This window comes from Pristis pectinata, chromosome 24 (assembly GCF_009764475.1).
Source record: "Pristis pectinata isolate sPriPec2 chromosome 24, sPriPec2.1.pri, whole genome shotgun sequence".
Lineage (NCBI taxonomy): Eukaryota > Metazoa > Chordata > Chondrichthyes > Rhinopristiformes > Pristidae > Pristis > Pristis pectinata.
Window position 1 is genome coordinate 13,315,468 of NC_067428.1, and position 19,820 is coordinate 13,335,287.

The 19,820-nt window shown below is 38.8% G+C and overlaps 1 protein-coding gene across 1 annotated transcript in view; it reads left to right on the top strand.

The window, feature by feature from the left end:
* The window catches only part of timm44 (translocase of inner mitochondrial membrane 44 homolog (yeast)), a 58,574-nt gene that overhangs the window by 28,999 nt on the left and 9,755 nt on the right, over positions 1–19,820 (top strand). The window contains exons 9-11 of the mRNA XM_052037883.1: positions 1,151–1,275; positions 10,145–10,195; positions 12,795–12,884. Coding sequence (XP_051893843.1) covers positions 1,151–1,275; positions 10,145–10,195; positions 12,795–12,884 — 266 coding nt within the window. The remainder of the gene's footprint in view (positions 1–1,150; positions 1,276–10,144; positions 10,196–12,794; positions 12,885–19,820) is intronic.

Genomic DNA, 19,820 nt, shown 5'->3' on the forward strand with positions numbered 1-19,820 from the left:
TGAAATCCACAACTTTATGCTGACCTTAACATCCTCAGGTTAGAGACTAACACTACAATGTAAGTTTGCACTCTTGCTCACAGTTCTGGATGCCCCTTCTAGAAAGTGGGTGTGAAAGTCACATGAAAACATAAATATACAGAACTGAGCTACCCTCCCGAACTGAGTAACTAGTAGGCACAAACTAGTAGGGTTCATGAGGAGTGACTACTTAGGTGGGCTGTCTGTTGTGTGAAACTATTCCTAGAGTTAATGTCTTCAGGGGAGAGTCTTGTAATTGGGAGAAGAAGGTTGCTTATCATTCACTATGTTAAATAATTAAACCAGTCCTCAAACAGTTAAAAAGTAATTTAACATCACAGCAAAACACTTTTGGTTTGCATCATCATTATAAAGAGGCAGTCTACAAATTTTGGTTTATTTGCGCTATGAAATTTATGCATTCTGAGAATTTCTTTTTCTTTTCCTGATTAGTGACCTTTTAAAAGACATGTCCCTGGTGGGCCATTTTATTTGTGTGTTTATTACCCACTAGCTTTAAAATGATGTAGTCTCAACCCACCTACTTTCCATTGAAAGCTCCTGGTGCTGAGTATGATTAATCAGCAGGCAGGTTTCATTCAGAATCAAATATGTTTCATCTAATCCTGTAATGATTGAATGTGTATATATTTTAGAATGCTTACAAAGACAAGAACCTCTCAAGCAGGCCAAGCTAAACAATAACAAAAAAAGATTCAACTATTTTAATTCTGTGGTGATGTGTTTGTTACTATGGTGCCCTTGTTGAGTGGAGGGAGATGATGATGGGAGTGTGGTCGAGCCTCTGATCCACCCTGAACTCCTTTGTTCCTTAGTTCTGTCATTAAGAATAATCAGATATAACTTTTGGGCATAATATATCCTTGTAGGCTGACTGCCAGATATATCATTATTTCCAAATAAAATGGGACTTTTAATGGGATTATTTATCCAATAGTTTTAAATTGCAATTTTGTCTAGACTTGAACCCCTTTGACATTTTGCTTTTGCTGTGTATGTCTTGAAAGGTTGCACGCTAGCCATTTCTGCTCATTTGCTGGGTTTAGAAATAACATTCTTGTTTTGATCAATTAAGTCTTTGCTGATTTTGAGTTTGTTCTTTTCCCAGGGGGGCTGTTTTCTAAGACTGAAATGTCAGAGGTGCTGACAGAGATTCTGAAAGTCGATCCCAGCTTTGATAAAGACACATTTTTAAAGCAATGTGAGAGGGACATCATTCCCAATGTTCTGGAGGTACCTGGAGACATTTCATATGTTTTTAATAGGAGAGGTGAATCTGCAGAAAATGTAATTAATAAAGATCAGTAAATTTAAATGTAGAAGTCTTATAGTACTTGATATCACTTGGACATTTAAGTTTTTTTCACTAAATACTTTTCATTTTCATATTTCATTAAATTTATTTTGAGTTAACATAGCACTGATGGTTAAGAGTATATTACTCCTCTAGTGGATAGTACATCATCCAGCATGGTCCTGAGCCATTTGGATATGCTTGATTCCTGATCTGCGGTGAGGTAGCTGAATTTTACAAGAGAGTGGTTGTAGTTTTGTTACTCCCATCTTAGATGTAAAAAAAATTAAACATGTTCCTGATTTTTTTTTGTCAGCACCTGCTGCTGGAAGATTATTCATTTCAAGTTGGAATCAGACTCTGCTGTTCTAAGAAATTATCCCGGAAACACTTCGAACTCTTTCTCTAGGCTGATTTTAACAGTCTACGTAGATTAAGGCTGTAATTTTCTGACAAGCTTTCATCATTTCTCCCATTATACTTTGTGTGATTATTGTTTGGGGGCTTGTATACCACTTACAGAAGCAAACTCTTGCTTTTACTATTTTTCATCTCCATCCAAACAACTTCTATATCCTGGTTTTCTGAACTTGGGTTATCTCTCTTCATGGCACTAATTTTATTAATTAACAGCTTCTCCTCTGCCTCTTTTTAGCTTCCTGTCTGTTCTAAATGTACCTTTCAAAGTTCAGGTCCCAGTCTGTGTCATCTTGAGGCATGTCTTGGTAGTGACTGTCAGATCATACTTATTTTTCATTATGCTCTCAGTTCATCTAATTTTATTTAAATGCTACATGCATTCAGATAAAGTGCCTTCAGTTTTGTTCTTTTATTATTTTTGTAACCTTTAGCCTTATCTACTAAGTTAGAATCAGAACCAGTTTATTATCTTGCAGCAGCAGTGCAGTGCAAAGATATAAAAACTACTGTAAATTACAAAATGAGTAAATAGTGCAAAAAAAGGATTAACAAAGCATGTGTTCATGGACTGTTCAGAAATCTGATGGCGGAGGGGAAGAAGCTGTTCCTAGAATGTTGAGTGTGGGTCTTCAGGCTCCTGTACCTCCTCCCCAATGGTAGTAATGAGAAGAGGGCGTGAACCGGATGGTGAGGGTCCTTAGTGATGGCTGCTGCCTTCTTGAAGCACCACCTCTTGAAGATCTCCTTGATGGTGGGGAGGGTTGTGCCCATGATGGAGCTGGCTGAGTCTACAACCTTCTGCAGCCTCTTGCGATCCTGTGCATTGGAGCCTCTACGCCAGGCTGTGATGCAACAAGTCAGAATGCTGTCCACCATACATCTATAGAAATTTGCAAGAGCCTTTGGTGACATACCAAATCTCCTCAAATTCCTAACAAAGTAGAACTGTGGCGTGCCTCCTTCGTGATTGAATCAATGTGTTGGGCCCAGGATAGATCCTCCGAGATGTTGACGCCAAGGAACTTGAAGCTGCTCACCTTTTCCACCGCTGACCCTCACTGAGGACCAGTGCATTTTCTCCCAACTTTGCCTTACTGAAGTCCACATTCAATTCCTTGGTCCTGCTGACATTGAGTGCGAGGTTGTTGTTGCAACACCACTCAACCAGCCGAGCTATCTCACTCCTGTACGCCTCCTTGACGCCATCTGAGATTTTACCAACAATAGTGGTGTCACCTGCAAATTAATAGATGGCATTTGAGCTGTGCTTAGCCACAGTCATGAGTGCAGAGAGAGTAGAGCAGTGGGCTGAGTACGCATCCTTGAGGTGCACCTTTGTTGATTGTCAGCGAAGAGGGGTTGTTATTACTGATCCACACTGGTCTCCCAATGAGGAAGTCGAGGATCCAGTTGCAGAGGGAGGTACAGAGGCCCAGGTTCTGAAGCTTGTTGATTAATACTGAGGGGATTCATACTCCCTATCCCTTCCTGTCACTGTCTGTTTATCTTATATATTAGTACTTTTCTCTTTAGCTGTCTCTAATCTTTGATTTAACATATCTTCTCAGCTTGGATCTTTTATCCCTACTATTTTAAATCTCTGCTTCCCTAACTATGTGGCTCATTAGGACACTGATCCCAGCATGGTTCATATGTAGAATATCCCAAAGGTACAGCTCCCACTCCCAGAATCCCATGAATTGAAACCCATTTCTACCTCACCAGTCTTTGAGCCACATGTTTTTGTTTCTCCTGTGCACGTAGTTCAGGTAAATACCCAGAGGTAATTATCTCTGAAATTCTGTTAATTTGGTGCCTAGCTCCTCGTACTGGCTATGCAGAACCACCTCCTTTGTCCGGCCAATGTCCTTGGTACCTACATGTTACCATGGCTAATGGATCCTTCTCCTCCCACTGTATGCTCTTCTCCAGTCCAGACCAGACCAGATATCCTGAATATCATGGATTGTGTTGCCATCCAGGAACTACCATGTGCCACAGTATGACACATCATCTCTTAATAACTAAAATTAACAGAAATAACTAAATTATTTCAATTAGCTATTTTCTGTTTTATGCAATTTATTACCTTGACCTTAACCACTTGCCAAACATTCACCAAAGAGCTAGCTTCTTTCACAACTCCAGCACTGAGAGCTCATAAAGCAGAGATTTATCAGAAAAGACAAGAAACTCTTCAGCTACTCTGCAATTATCCTTATGATGTAATGTGTATATGATGCTGCTGCAAGTAAGGTTTTCATTGCACCTGTGCATACATGTACTAGTGCCTGTGACAATAAACACAACTTGCACCAATGTCGCACTTTCCAGCTGATGCCAGCATTTGAGTGGCTGTTTACTGTCCCTGCTCACTGTCTCTACCCACAACTTGCCATGAAGCTCCTATGTTGAAACTATGCTGTGCTTTAGGGGACACACTTTTAAACACCAAAGCTAAAAATCACCTGAGTTCAATTGACTGGTCTCTGATAGCAGCAATGCACTTCCCAATTACAATGGGGCCCCCTTCCAAGGTTACTTGTTTTCCCTGAAGCATAACTACTACAGCTAAAAGCATAAGTAAAAAGAAATCATTCTACAAAATAACTCAGTGCAAACTTTTGCAAGCAATATTCTGAAGTTTCTACCTATAAAATCAACAGCTTTTATATAATAAAAACAGAAAATGTTAGGAACACTCAGCAGGTCAGGCAACATCTGTGAAAAGAGAAACAGAGTTAATGTTTCTGAGAAGCATCTTTGACCTGAAACATTAACTCTCTTTCTCTTTTCACAGATGCTCCTTGACCTGCTGAGAGTTTACAGCATTATCTGTTTTTATTTCCGACTGCCCGCAATCTTTTTTTTTATTTTCATTTTCTGCTGATTTTTTTTTGGATTCCTTATGGGATCATGTGATGTCAAGAATATAAGACATTTTCCAAGACAATGCATTGCAGAAGATACTCATTTTCGTATTACAATGACCCAGCGTACACAGGATAAAGGTCAGTTAATGTTATTTTTAAATGTTCTCATTGGATGTCGACAATGCTGGAAAAGTCAGCATTTAATGCCCATTCAATGATTGGCCTTCAGAAGATGGTGGTAAACCATTCTCCTAAACTGTCAGAATCCTTGTGGTGAAGGCACTCCAAGAACTGCAGAAGTTCTGTCTTCCCTGGCGGGAAATATTTCAGAGCAGGAACAAGGCATTTAGCCAACAAAATTGACTGGTGTTTTGCAATCAAGGGAGCTAAATTGAATTGCTCCCCAACTGAAAATGGGTGTAGGGATTGCAGTGCAGTGAGCACATTGACTTCCTGCTGTCTGTGCATTATAATGATTAATGTGGGCAACTAGAACAAATTGCACATTGATTGGCAGTATGTATCATCAAAACCTTAACCTTCTAGCAGGAGTAAAATTAGTCTGCATTGCTAGGGGAGGTGCAGTGCGGCTATACCAGATTCTAGCAGCTGTGAAGAAAAGAAATCTGACCGAAGAAAGTGAGAAGTGGCACAAATTGGAAGGGAGTGGGCTGTAGGGTTTTCCAAAGTTGTATATTTGTCCTTGGTAGAGGAGCCAGAAATTAGGAAGGGTGTTCAAGCAGGCGCTCCTGATACGTTGAAAAGTTAATCAGAGCAGATAGACCTGGAGGGCAATGTCAGAAAAGTGGCCAAGGGCAATTAATGTATCTGCATTGTCTTTATCATGTCATATGCCAGTTATGCCACTAGCCTCTTACACCAGTTAATTCATTGCACCCATGTCACCCTCCATCAATAATCTCTGTCTGTCAGGACTTACACCTAACATCTATATGCTCCACTACATCATCACACACGTAGCATTCTGTGACCTACAGGTTGCACAAACTGGCAGCTATTTAGAACATAAAACAGTACAGCATAGAAATAGGCCCTCCAGCCCACAATGTCTGCACTGAACACAATGCTGAATTAAACTAAATCTCTTCTGCTTGTACATGATCCACATCCCTCCATTCTCTGCATATTCATGTGTTTCTAACAGCCTCTTAAACGCCACTATCGTATCTGCTTCCACCACTATCCCTGGCAGCCAATTCCAGGCAACCACCACTCTCTGTGTATATTTTAAAAAACTGCATATATAAAAAAAAACTTGCCCCGCACCACTCCTTTGAACTTTCCCCTTCTCACCTTAAATGTCCTGTAGCATTTAACCATGACAGTTACATCTACCAGATTACAGGAAAAGCTTAACTAGAGGCATCAGGACTGATGATAGAGATGATCTGTGTAGATGATGCTGCCATTTATTCCCCCCAGTGATAGGAGTGACACCATTAACACAGAATGTTCCCCTCAAACATATTTCTTCTCCATGTTAATTTCTCCTCATCCAACATCCTTTCAAAATTGCTGGTAGACAATAAAGCAGCTAACGAGAAAAGGCTCCATGAATAAATCCACCTTCAATGATGGCAAGGCCCAAAACATGAACTTGTAGATTGAGGATAGGAATAGACCACTTGGCCTTTTGAATCTGCTCCACCATTCAATAAGATTACAACTGATATGTTTTTAACCTCAACTCTGCATTCCCACTACCCCAGTAACCTTTCACCATCTTCCCTCCACACCACCCACTCCCCTTTTGCTTATCAGGAATCTATCATCATCTTCTTTCGCAGTATTTACAGACTGTTTCTGCCATGCTGTGAAGAAGAGAATGCAAAAGACTTATGAATCTCTCAGAGAGAAAAAACATTGCCTCATCTTTGTCTTAAATGGATGACCCTTTATTTTTAAACAGTGACTGCAAGAGGAACATCCCCTCCACAGCCACCCTTGGTATTCCTGCAGGAAGTGACTCACCAACTGCTCTCCGAAGTCTTTCTCCCATTTATAAGGCAAAAGTTTGATGCATTCATTTTTAGTTTCGTGGATGAATACAGCTTGAATCACACTCAGGAAACTTGGCATTCCCCAGGACAAAGCTTGTTTGGCACCTGATCTACAACCCTTAAGAGATACTCCTCCATTACCAGTGTATTGTGGCTGCATTGCTTACCATCTACAAAATTCATTCCAGCAACTCGCCATAACTTCTTTGCCAACACCTCCCAAATCCAAGCTTCTTAAGCCTAGAAGGACAAGGGCAATAGATAGATGGGGAAAAAAACCACCTAAAAAGTTCCCTTCTGGTTGCACCCCACCTGGAGGTACCATCATTGCTCCTTCATTAATGCTTGATCAGAATTCTGGAACCTCCTACTTAATAGCATTGCCCAAGTTCAGTACCTTCTACACAAGAATTTCTGCACTTCAGGAAAGTGGAACAGTACCATCACCTCCTGGCTGTCAAGAATGGTGGTTAAATGCTGACTTTCTGTCATGTCCAAATTCTTTGAATTAATTATAAAAATAAAATCTTCTGTCATCAAGCATGCTTTCCTTCTCCACCCCATTCCTTCACCACAGCCTTAATCATGTGCCTTTTTCCTCTTATTTATCCCAGAAATTCAAGTATAAGCTGGGCATTGCACACTTGCAGTTACTGACACTGTGTTTAATTTTAAGGGTTGTATATGACAGGATCTGCACATGGTGAGGCTATATACAAGTAGAATGCAGCCAATCTTGGGGGGGGGCAAGGATAGCACAGGTGCTTACTTGCCAAAGGGTGAGGTTGTGCACTTGTTCCTCCACCAAGGACTTCCAGAAGAAGACTAATGGGTCTGAAAAACAAAATCCTTGGCAGAACAGGAGATCTGTGTTCACCTTAAAGGACCATGGAAGAGCCTGGGTCTAACTTGGCACATGACTGCACAGAACTTGGATCTGGTCCCTTCCAGTGTGATCAGTTACAGACCTAGACACTATAGACATTTTGATGGCCAAAGTTGCACATTCCGTTGCAGCACATGGGGCAGTCATCTGCCAGAGATACAGGTGAACCTCTTAAATTTGTCAGTACAAGATCAGTCTTTTACCATGCATACTCAGACTGCTACCTTCAAGGCTGTTGGTTATTACTTTGAAAGGAGCTTGTGGGATGTCACAACAGTTCAGTATTCTGTCCTCAACTAGGATTGCTGAGGGGATGGCTGTGGCTTCATGGTGCCTCAATTTGCTCTCTTACCACAGCACTACAGCATTCATCTTCCAACCACTGCAACCCTTGCTGGTGTCCCTACTTTTGTATGTCAACCACCCAGTCCAGAACTCTGTTTACATATTAGATCCTGCAATCTGTAGGATGCATTCATGGCCCAAAGCTGCTTGAGAAAGTCCTCCAAGCCAGTGCAGTATTGTTCACTGAAAGTCAACCAGCCATTACTGTCCAGTGAAGGAGTCACTAAGGTTCAGTGTTCAAGCAGGTGTTTTTCACAGTTTTCATTGTAATTTGCCATGGCCTGTCAATTTTGGCATTATAGTAAATTTTATTAGTTTTTCTTAATTCCTAATTGTAAATGGTTTATTTACGTAGTTAATAAAAGCAGTTTCAGAAGAATCCAGAGTCAGCTTCTCAGAAAGTCAAATACATGTAAGGTTATATCATATAATATTTCTCAGTTACCTTTGTGTAAATTCAATATTAATTTATATAGTTATTAATTTAACAGTTATTTGGATTTTACAAGGCAGTTGGATGAAAATTACAAAGGATTCTGATAGGGTAAATCATGCTAGTTTACATTGTTCAAGGAGGTGGCAATGAGACAGTGCAAACTTAAGTTAATCACATAAAAATTAAAATTGATGGTTAGAATGTGGAATTCTGAGGCAGAATTTGCTATAAAAACACTGCAAATTCCTTTAAAATTCATTCCAGGAATGCTCCTTTGTCTACCCTTCATTTTACCTTTCCTAGACACTTTTCTTTCCAAGAGACCATTTTCTACAATTAGTATCTTATGGATTTTCAAAACAATGTTTCATATGAAGTATATACCCATTACGTTTTCTTTGTCCTTTCTTTACTTCCTTTTTAAATCTGTGCTGCACTTTTATATAGTCTAAACATAACTATTAAAAGCTAGAAGTTACTTGATTGCTCCTGAAAGCTAATTCTTATATTACAGTCAGGTACGATTGCTGTGCAACAAGCAGACCAGCTGTAACATTCGCAAGATAATGAGTGGCACGGTAGCTTAGCGGTTAGCGTAACGCTATTACAGCGCCAGCGACCCGGGATCAATTCCGGCCGCTGTCTGTAAGAAGTTTGTACGTTCTCCCCGTATCTGCGTGGGTTTCCTGCAAATGCTCCGGTTTCCTCCCACATTCCAAAGACGTACAGGTTAGGAGCTGTGGGCATGCTATGTTGGCACAGGAAGCGTGGCAACACTTGCAGGCTGCCCCCAGAACATTTTACGCAAAAGATGCATTTCACTGTGTGTTTTGATGTACATGTGATTAGTAAAGAAATATTATCTTATCATTCACATGTTACTGAATTGCAGTGACTTAATTGAATTAGTACCCTCAGGTGGATTTGCGGGTCATATTTCTGTTTTCACGTTCATTGTTGAACATTATGTTAATTCAAAGTCACATTTTATTTGTCAGTTTTGCCTTGTTTTCTTGTACACTGAAACTCTTCCCATTTGAAATTTGTGCAGAATTATTTGTTATGTTTCTCAAGTGAAGGAGAGTGAACAATTATTTTTTTTAATAAGGGCCATTCTAATGTGAAAGTGAAAGCTGAAGTGGGCTTAATTAATAGGGCACCTCACTTTTTGAATCATTGGATGACTTATTTAGAGAATAGTGGCATTTTCGAATGACCAGTAGATCGGGGTTCCAAGTGGCTTAGTTAACTCCACACACTCTCTCGCTATTATCTATAACTACCACCAGTAAGCCTGGAAATTGTTCTGAAGCTTTTTTTTTGGTTATAATTTGCACTGTGAAGTTGTTTGGAACAGCTTAAGTTGTCTCTGACTGTTTTAACCAAATTGCTGGGGAAGTGAGTGTACACCAGTGCCCTTCCTGATGCTTTACAATTCTGGAATATAAACAAAAAATGTGGAAACATTCGGCAGGTCAGGCAACACCTGTGGAAAGAGAAAGAGTTAACATTTCAGGTCAAATACCCTTTCTGCTTCCCTTTCCACAGATGCCGATGATTTGTTGAGTGTTTCCAATATTCTGTTTTAAGAATTTCCAACATCGGCATTTTTTGAATTATTTTTACAATAATGGGATCAGTGGCCAATATTTATGAACATGGTATTTATAGAGAAAATCTCTATAATGGATCACAATCTTGAAATTATTTATTGGAGTAGATGTAATAGAAACATGTTCCAAGTAGGAATACATTTATTTTGCTAATTGTGAATCTCCTGGTGCTGATGTAGAGAGAATTTAACTGGAAATCTCTTTCTTCTTGCAGGCTATGATGAGAGGTGAACTAGATGTTCTGAAGGATTGGTGTTATGAAGCAGTATGTATTTTAGTTAACCAAATCCCATTTGTTTTTTTTATACATCTGTTCAGTTATTTGTACAAAAATACAAACCAGGAGGGATTGTGAGTTAATCTTTAGACTAAATTGATTCAGCTGAATCAAGTTGAGTTCAATTCATCTAAGTTGATTCGCAACCAGGACAACAGAAAGGGTTCTCCAATTGATTCCAGAGAATGGAAAAAAATAGACAACCATTCCCCTGTCCCAAGATCATTAATGGTGATTCATACAATGTGATCTTTTGTGGATGTTTTTGAGAATGGGGATTAGACGGCTTAACATTCCCCTTTCTGGATGATCTGCCTCTATGTGCTTGGGCAAGCTACCAGGACACCAGTAGAGGCAAAAGCCAATGGGAGTCAGTTTCAGAAGAGATGAAGTAGAGAGGGGATCTAAAAAAATATAAACCTCTTGTTATTTATTCCATAATTGGAATGTTTATGGTGATTTATTTTTAATGCAATGGCACTTGAGTTTCTAGCTGATGCATATCATTGATTGAATGCAGTTTGTGTGAACATAACATCTGAAATACAGTTGTTCGCATAATGAGCTTGTCAATTGTGAATCATTTTTGCTAACAAGGTGCATGTTTCTGTTCCCTGTGGAGAGAGGAACTGTTCTGTGTTTGAGAGTGAGTCTGATATAAGAGAGGTTATGATTACTTCTTGATAGCAAGGCGGTCTCCAGGGAATTTTGACATTTAAGATCACACATCACTGTAGGTTGGGACTGCAAGATGGGATTTAGTAATGAGTACAATAGGAGGAGATGTTTAAAAGTAATTTACTTTTTACAGCTCATTTACTCAGCATTGAAACTCTAGAGTATTTGCTTGCGTCCGAATAATTAATTGTCTTGAGTTGTGCAGTTGTCTCTGGTCTTTTGTGATTGTTTGGATTATTTAAGGAAACTGAGCAAATGGAGTTCAAAAGAAAATCTGATTTTTTTTATTAAAGCTGTTCAGTGAAAATACAAGAAAGGCAAGGGGTTGTATTCTTATCATACCTTTCACATTGTTAGGACATCTCAAACTCCTTCAGGGCAAATAGCTTCCATTTGAGGCCTTGGTCACAATTATATCTATAGGTACGAACAGCAGGTTTGTTACAATAAAGTCTCACAAAGAGAAATGAATAAATAACTGATCTGTTTAGGTATTGCTTGAGAGAGCTACATTGACCAGAACTCAAAAGAAATCGCCAATGTTACCAGCTAAGCTGTCCCTTTGGTAGACTCACCTATCATAGAATTTCGCTCAATCTCCCAATAACAACATAATTAGGCACGTCCCTCCTCATTGACAAGGCTGCCTTCTCACTATATTCTTAGATCCCTCCTCACCATTTTCTTTGTTCTTTGATTTTTTTCCCCCAGAAAGTCAATCAATTGCTAGGCTTCTTGAGAAAATAGATGGATTTGTGAAATGTCATTGACCATGCAGAACTTCAATCTAGTGGTTATGGTCAACAATTCTACCCCTCCCACAACCACCACCAGCAGCCATAATTCCTTACATTTTTTTAATTGAACTTCCTCCAACTGATAAGATGCTGGGCTTCAGTCAACAACCATTCAACATCTAATCTGTCATTCCTGCTCTGTTGACCTCATCTGTCTGACGATGGTGATCGAGCAATCCCTCATGACTGATTCCCCCAGCTACTACAAACTTAAAGCAAACTGACCTTTCAGTTTGCATCTGGTCAAGAGAGGACACGAGGTGAATTGGGTTCAGAACAAATACATCAAAATTCACCTTTAAGCTTCCCAAAAACAATGTTGGTAAACAAAAAAGCAGAATGATATTGAGACAATGCTGTTGTATCACAAGTTGGTGCTGCACCAATTGAATGGTGTGGAATTCATCTTCACGTCTTTTGTCACTTTTCCCTACCTAATGGGGTGTGGAATAATTTAATTTTATTCAACAGAAACAATAAATCAACAATCATGTAAATAGCACAACTTACTTCTTGGGGTGTGACTGAATCCATTTTCTCTGACATTTATGGGTTCTGTTTTCCTCCTGACTGAGTAGCAAATAAACAGACAAATTGTGTTACACACTGCAAGCAGCAAGTGACATTGAGGGTGAGTGGTGTAGGCAATGGTTTGAGTTGTGGTTGGACAAAACAGTTCCGTTTATGTTTTGTTCATCAGATGGTCTTCTTATCATGCTGATAGACATGAGGAATTAGGAGAAATAAGGGAAGGGATATTTTTGAGATTGAAGCTGAGGCATATTATTGAAACTTTATGCCTGAACTGTGAATGCTTGATAAGGCAAACCCACGGAAGCCTTACCCTACATGTAATCCATGCTGTTACCAGATCTAGGAATATTTGATGCTGATGGAGTACTTGTTAATTGAAATGGTATGCTGAGATACCCCACTTACATGAGAATAAAAAAAATTTACTGCCAAGGCCACAGGCTCCTGTATGAACCTTTATTAGAGTTCAAATCTATATTGATGTAGACCAAAGACAATAGCCAATGTGGCCTTTTCAGAGAGTTAAATGGGTTGGTATTTAACAATAATCTTTTTGTGTTTCTTCATTTTACATGCAGACTTACAGCCAGCTTGCACAACCCATTCAACAAGCCAAGGCCATGAACCTTCAGTTCCGATCCAAAATACTTGACATTGACAATATTGATGTAAGTTACTGGCTTCATTAACAATCTTTACCCTCATTCTGTGCAACAGCAGATCTACTGTGCTGTTGGTGATCTGTGATCTGACTACTGGATTTCTGGAATAAAAAGTGTTTCATTGACCAAGCTAGCACCCCTCTCAGTTATAATCTTATTATAACAAAGGGAGACAAATAGCGGATTTTGGGAAATAAATAGCAGATAATTTGGCTCCTATAATAGAATCATTGCAGATTATTGCATGGGCTGCATTACAGCTCAATGAAATGGGTGTCTCTAGTTATATCTCTCTATATACCTTTCTTAGTCCATCTATTTACCATCACTGATTTAACATAAACTGCCACAATTTTTAAGGTTAATTCAAAAAATCCTGTTTATGTCCTTGAGATTAGGCAATTAAGGTCATTTGTCATTGTCATAACAATGCAAATAGCATACAGGGATTGGGTCACAAGTTATGTATGATGGTTGTTAAATTATTTCTGTCACTGTGCTGTTGATATTTATTACTTCAAGACAGTTGACTCGAGAGCATCCCTAGCTGCCTTCGACAAGACAGTAAAATGATTTCCAGGAGTCAGGCTTCACCAGCACTGAAGCTACTGTGCATAATAATTGAAAGTCAGACACATCTTAAATGAATCACAAGCATGCCTTAACCAAATACTTGGGCACTCTGTGGCCATGAATGCAAACAGTCTTTAACTGAATACTTGGATTCAAGGCTGCCAAATATTCAGTACTTAACTGAAAATATGAACAATTTTTTATTGAAAATTCAAACATGCCTTAACTGAGTTTCTGGATGTACCTCAACATATTCTCAGACACTCCTTAAGTATTTGAACGTTGTTCAACCAAATACTCAAGTACATTAACTAAATATTCAGACATGGCTTAACTGAGTATCCTACAGATGATCTGAATGTTCCTATATGTGGAAAATCAGCTTCAGAACATTATCTAACAATATTTGAAAAATAGTATTTTTGCCCATTTACCTGAGCATGTGCATTGGTGTGTATTGTGCTATCATGATGTTTTGATAGGTTCTTTATGCCACAGCAAACCAAGAGAAAAAGATGAAAGAAAACACTTAGAATGGTTCCAGAAAGACTGTTTCACAACTGTATTGGTACATTGCTGGATAAATCTTAGATTGGAACATCGAGGTATATTAAATTGAGATGAGTACATATTTCCTAGCATTTAAACTTTCAAACATGACTTTGTGTACAAGGTCTCTATTGCAATTCGAGTGAGAGGGATTTTATAAATCTTGCTAATTGTAAATACATGACCAACAAGAGCTTTGGATATTTAGTTGTTCCAGTGTTTAAAAAAATAAGTTAAACATAGAAGCAATGCTGAATATTTCTAACTTAGAGCATTAAAGAACAAACCAGGTGCTGCTGTGCCAGAGTACTCTTTGTTTTGAAAGAGTAGGTGAGGGATATTAGTGATCTGGTCACCTAAACCTCACTTACCTCAGCTTTACACTCGTACAGCAGTAAAATTTAAAGGGTAGGTTAGATGGGACTCTAACTAAAAATGCAAGGGAAATTTGATGAACACTTTGTGATTATGAAGAGTTTAAAGCAGACATTGTATGCAGGAATTGGGAACCAGAGCAACAATTCAAGATGATAAAGATAAAATAAATAGAGAATTTGGGAGAGTTTCTTGAATGAAAAAAACCGATAAATGAAACAAACTGCATTACAGGTAGTAACAAGAAAATGTTAGGCTTTTGCTCTAACTAAATAGGACCTCAAATTTATGCAAAGTATGTCTTTCAGCCTGTCATATCTGTGCTAATGGCAGCTCTTTATTTAAACTGCCTAATTTAACTTAATTTCCTAATTAATTGGTTACTGGATCCTGATTTTTCTTTTGAAGCAGCTTTTGGATCAATTATTCCATCTATTTTAGAAAATACCAGGATGGATAGTATTCTAGCTCTTTCCTTTTCTCCCTTCTGCATTTTCAAGGGCAGGCTCCTTTGTATTAAAGCAAACTTTCTACTTTGGAGGCCCCCAGTTCATTACTCCTCTCTGAAGGGCAAAAAGGGAATCCTTCCTAGCTGCCTGGCATTGCTGCCCTCAGGCTGTCTGCTAGATAAGTGTGTGATTTTCATTCACATTCCCCCACATTCCCATCCCCACAATGACATGTTGGCTGTTTTGCCTTCTCTGTCTTCCACCAGGAACTGTCAGATCTCTCTTGTGGGAAGTAATTTCATTTATAAAATGTGTTACAGGAAATCTCAGAAGAGGTACATGTATTTTCATGTTATTCTAATCACTATCTCCTGTGAAATACACAAGTTGATTATTTTGCTGGAGAGCGGACAATGAGGTTGATAAAATGAAAATTTCAAATTTACTTTCTGGAATGACTTTTATTCTGTTTAGCGGTCACATTTCTCTTTTAATCTTCTTAATGGCCAATTTCCCTAGGTGCTTAGAATTAATGTTTTGCTTTAAAAGTGCTTTGGGAGGATGCCTTAACTGAATTTATCCATCCAGATTCAACCTTGAAGGCAATGTCAAGAGCTTATGGCGATCAGAAAGTAGAGGTGGTAGTTTATGCAGTACACTGTTTACTGCTATGCAGTCCCCCTGCACCCCACCCCCATCTGTCTTATTGGTGAATTAATGGAAATTGGTACCCAAAATTTGGTATAATATATGTGTGCAACAGATTGCCACGAGAATGAAATTAAATAGAAGATAAAAGAAAGAAACTAAATGTTGAGGGCAGGGATACTCAACTGGTAATGTACTATCTGCATAGAAACAGAAGTTAGTCAGTTAATAATTACCATATTGGTCCTTCCTCATCATTGAAGAAAGAGCCTTTGACCTGAATCACTGACCTAGCTTAATCCTGTTAGTTTTCACATGTTGGCAAACCTGCTAGACATTTGGAGCCTTTTTCATTTTTGTGTTCAGATTTATAGTATTTTTAGTATTTTGATCTTTATTTAGAAACTGAATTGAAGTAGTGAGCTGTGAGATTTATGCCAGAAAAGGAAATTGTTTAGCTCATTGTTATTTAAGTTGTGTTAAAGTAATTGCAGTTTTCCCAGTTCCTATTTTTTAAGGTCCTGGCATACTGTGCATGATTAAGAACAAACAGAGAGGTTTACCTAGCATGTAATTGTCTCTTCACTCTCTTTATATTGTCCACTTCAGTGTTTTTCCCAGTAACAAATCTACTCCTTGGCTGAAAATAGTTTCTCTCTGCCTATGAGGATTTCATCCCCTTGGTATAATAAGCAACTTTTCTGACTAAATTTTATACATTCTTTAATTATTTAACCATAGGTTCTTCTTTATGAAATTAAACCAAAATCCCTCACTTTCTTCAGAGTAAAAATTCCTGACAGTCCAAATTAATGTCTGTGCCCTCTTTCAAAGACAATATCCTGCTGTGCTGTATTGATAGAATACTAGATGGGGGATCTGACAAATATCTTTTATACAGTAATAGTATATTACTGCAACCTTTTCCAGGCTTATACCCGTCCAAGAATCCTATGTCCTTCTGACTCTTCCTGTTTGTTTCATTCTACCATTAATGATGGTGCCTTCAGCTGACCAGTCCCTAAGCTTTGAAGTTACCTTTCTTTTAAACCTCTAGCTCTCTCCTCCCTTAAGAAGTTATATAAATGCTATCTCTTTGACAAAGTGTTTTGTTACCTAATTTCTCCTCCTTTGGCTCAATGTCAAATTTTATCTGATTCCATGGTTGAGAAGCACCTTGAGGGCGTTTTGTTGTATCAGAGTGCTCTGTAAATGCAAGTTCGTTGTCTTCTTGTACTCTGAAACACCACATTTGAGGTCAGAGTAGGCTGCAGCCCTTTGTTCACTATTTTACACAGACTGACTACAGCATTTTGATTCTTGATTTATTCTGCAAAGGCAAAAGACTGCCTTTAGCTTGTATGTCTAGATACAGCAAAGAATGTTTAGTTACAGACAGGACCTTAACCTAGACTTGAACTTGGCATTAGAAGGAAATAATAAGCAGGAGCTTTTACTTTTTCCTCCATAGTATGGCTTATTGAGTAGAAGGGATGAAATTGCAAATATCCAGCTGTGATTAAAGAGTTTCCACTACTTAGCTGTTGTTTGTTTGACAGCCACGTTCCAAACATACTTTGCAACCAAGTCACTGAATAACAACAATAATAAAAAATGATCACAGCATTCATCTTTGATAATGAGCCTGCCAGTGACACCTCCTGCCGATCAAGACATTCCCATCTAACGTTCCAAAGTGTTTTGCAGCCAAATTTCAGGAAATCGTGACTTCATTATTTAGTGAATTATTGAGAGTTTTGAGCACATTCTCTGAAGCTATTGGACGTTTGAAGTGGCAATATAGCCTTCAGTAGACTTGATGAGATTTCCCTGCATGTCATGCACTTAATATTAATAGAACTGTACTGACAAACAGCATGAATACTAAACCCACATATGTGAGAATTAGAAGTCAAGAGAAATGGATTTTAGCCACAAAGAGAAATTTGAAGTCTGAAATGGACAGGGAATTTTGGAAATGCATTGCTTTGAGAGTATCTGAGAAATGACAGATTACTATTCTAAATAAAGTTTTCTGTTGAAGCATATCCATCTGTAATTTATTTTCTTATTTGTTGTTAAGTTTCCAGTATTTTTTTAAATTTCACCTTGGATTACTGCTTATACTCAATTGGGTTGGGCTTCCTTCTCATATGTTTAACAGTCTAGAGCAACATATATAGTGCAAAGGGATGGGAATAGGGCTGGCAGGCAACTGGAGGGATGGATAGGAACCAATAAGAGGTGTAAGGTAGAACTTAATAATTAAATATAATACTCCCCTGGTATATAATGTAATTTTTTTTACCAGGGGAAATCTTATTTACATGATTCAGCCCTTAGTGTGCATCATGCTTTATTTATGTAAAAATTTAATAAAAACTACTTTTATTAAGCATCACTGGTCCACAGAATGCTGTATATCGTGAGTAGTATGCATTCAAGGTCAATTATATAATGTGATCTCAACCAAAGGTTGAGTGCATACATGAAATTATTCAAAATGGGGCACAGAGAACAAAATGAAGTATTACTAACTTCTGTATTAATAACTCAGTGACATGCAAAGATGTATAGCTAAGCTACGAAAACCAAGAAACTACAGATCTGAATCTAAAATGAAAACACAAAATATTGGAAATACTCTATAGGTTAGGCAGCTTTTGTGGAGAGGGAAGCAGTTAACATTTAGAAGCATTGGGCCAAGTCTTGCTGATGGTTACCAGTTGGTCATAGTGCATGAATCAGTGTGTTTTGCATTTCCATGTCTGTGAACTGTAGCACGGAAGTACAGAATGTGCTGGAGACCTGACATGAATGCATTATGACCCTCGGCTCTGTCAGCATGGCTCTATTTAGATGAATGGGGCTACTGATCTTTGAAATTTAAGTGAAGATCAGTGTTTTTTTTATAATTTTATTTTAATCAATATTATTTTTTTAATTTATATCTGTTAATTGTTTTAATTGAATTTATTAATTTTTAATTTTCAGTTGCATCTGAATGTCTCTGATCATTAGAGGCAGTGAAGAGGCCTAACAGCATGTGCAGACAGAATATCATCAGGATAGTCAGTGGGCACTGCCTGACGCCAGGTTGCTACACATAGCCCACTCCATGAAACCAATCAATGTCAAAAGATTACTGTGGCTGCAAGGCTAGTGTGAGGGCAAGCCAGCCTATTAACTTTGCTTGTCTCTCCACCGACACACCCTGACCTATTAGATCTTTCCAATATAATCTGTTCTTGGCTCATAAGCTTTCCTTTTTTTCACATATTATAGAGATAAGTGCCAGCCTTGCACTGTTGGTAGCCCTAATCCTTTTAGTCTTCATTTTGGCATGTGAGAACAGTATCTAGGTTGACATTGTGAGATTTTAAAACCTGCCTGTTCAGAGAAAATTTAAATTCAAGGTATTTAATGGTCTTAAATGGCACTGCTCAAAAAGAGCAGGAAGTTCTTCTGATACCCTTGCAACATTCCTTCCTCAGACAACACCTCAAAATTGATTATTGATGTGGGCACACAAGAGATTCTGCAGATGCTGGAAATCTGGAGCAATGCACACAAAATGCTGGTGGAATTCCACAGGTCAGGTTGCACCTATGGAGAGAAATAAATAGTCAATGTTTTGGGTTGAAACCCTTCAACAGGACTAGAAAGGAAGAGGGCAGAAGCCGGAATGAGAAGATCGGGGGAGGGGGAGGAGCACATGCAGGTAGGGGATAGGTGAGTCCAGGTGAGGGGGGAAGAGGGAGGGTCAGGGTGGGGGAGGGGGGAGAAGTAAGAAGCTGAGAGGTGATAGATAGAAGAGGCAAAGGGCTGAAGAAGAGGGAAGCTGATGGGAGAGGGCAGTGGACCATGGAATAAAGGGAAGGAGGTGGGGAATAGATGGACAGGACTTGACTATCTATTTCCCACTTCCTTCCCTTTATTCCATGGTTCACTGCCCTCTCCTACCGGATTCCTCTTTCTTCGGCCCTTTGCCTCTTCTACCTTTCACCTCTCAGCTTCTTGCTTCTCCCCCCCTCTTCCCCCTCTCACCTGGACTCACCTATCAACTGCCTGCACGTACTCCTCCCCCTCCGCCGACCTTCTCATTCCAGCTTCTGCCCTCTTCCTTTCCAGTCCTGTTGAAGGGTCTCGACCCGAAACATCAACAGTTTATTTCTCTCCATAGATGCTGCTTGACCTGCTGAGTTCCTCCAGCACTTTGAGTGTGTTGTTATTGATGTGGGTTTTTGTTATACTACATCTTGTACAGCAACACCTAAAATTGGTTAAGTTGGTGAAATGCTTGCAGACATTTCCAGGAAACGTAGTAAAATACTTAGTAAAACCAAAA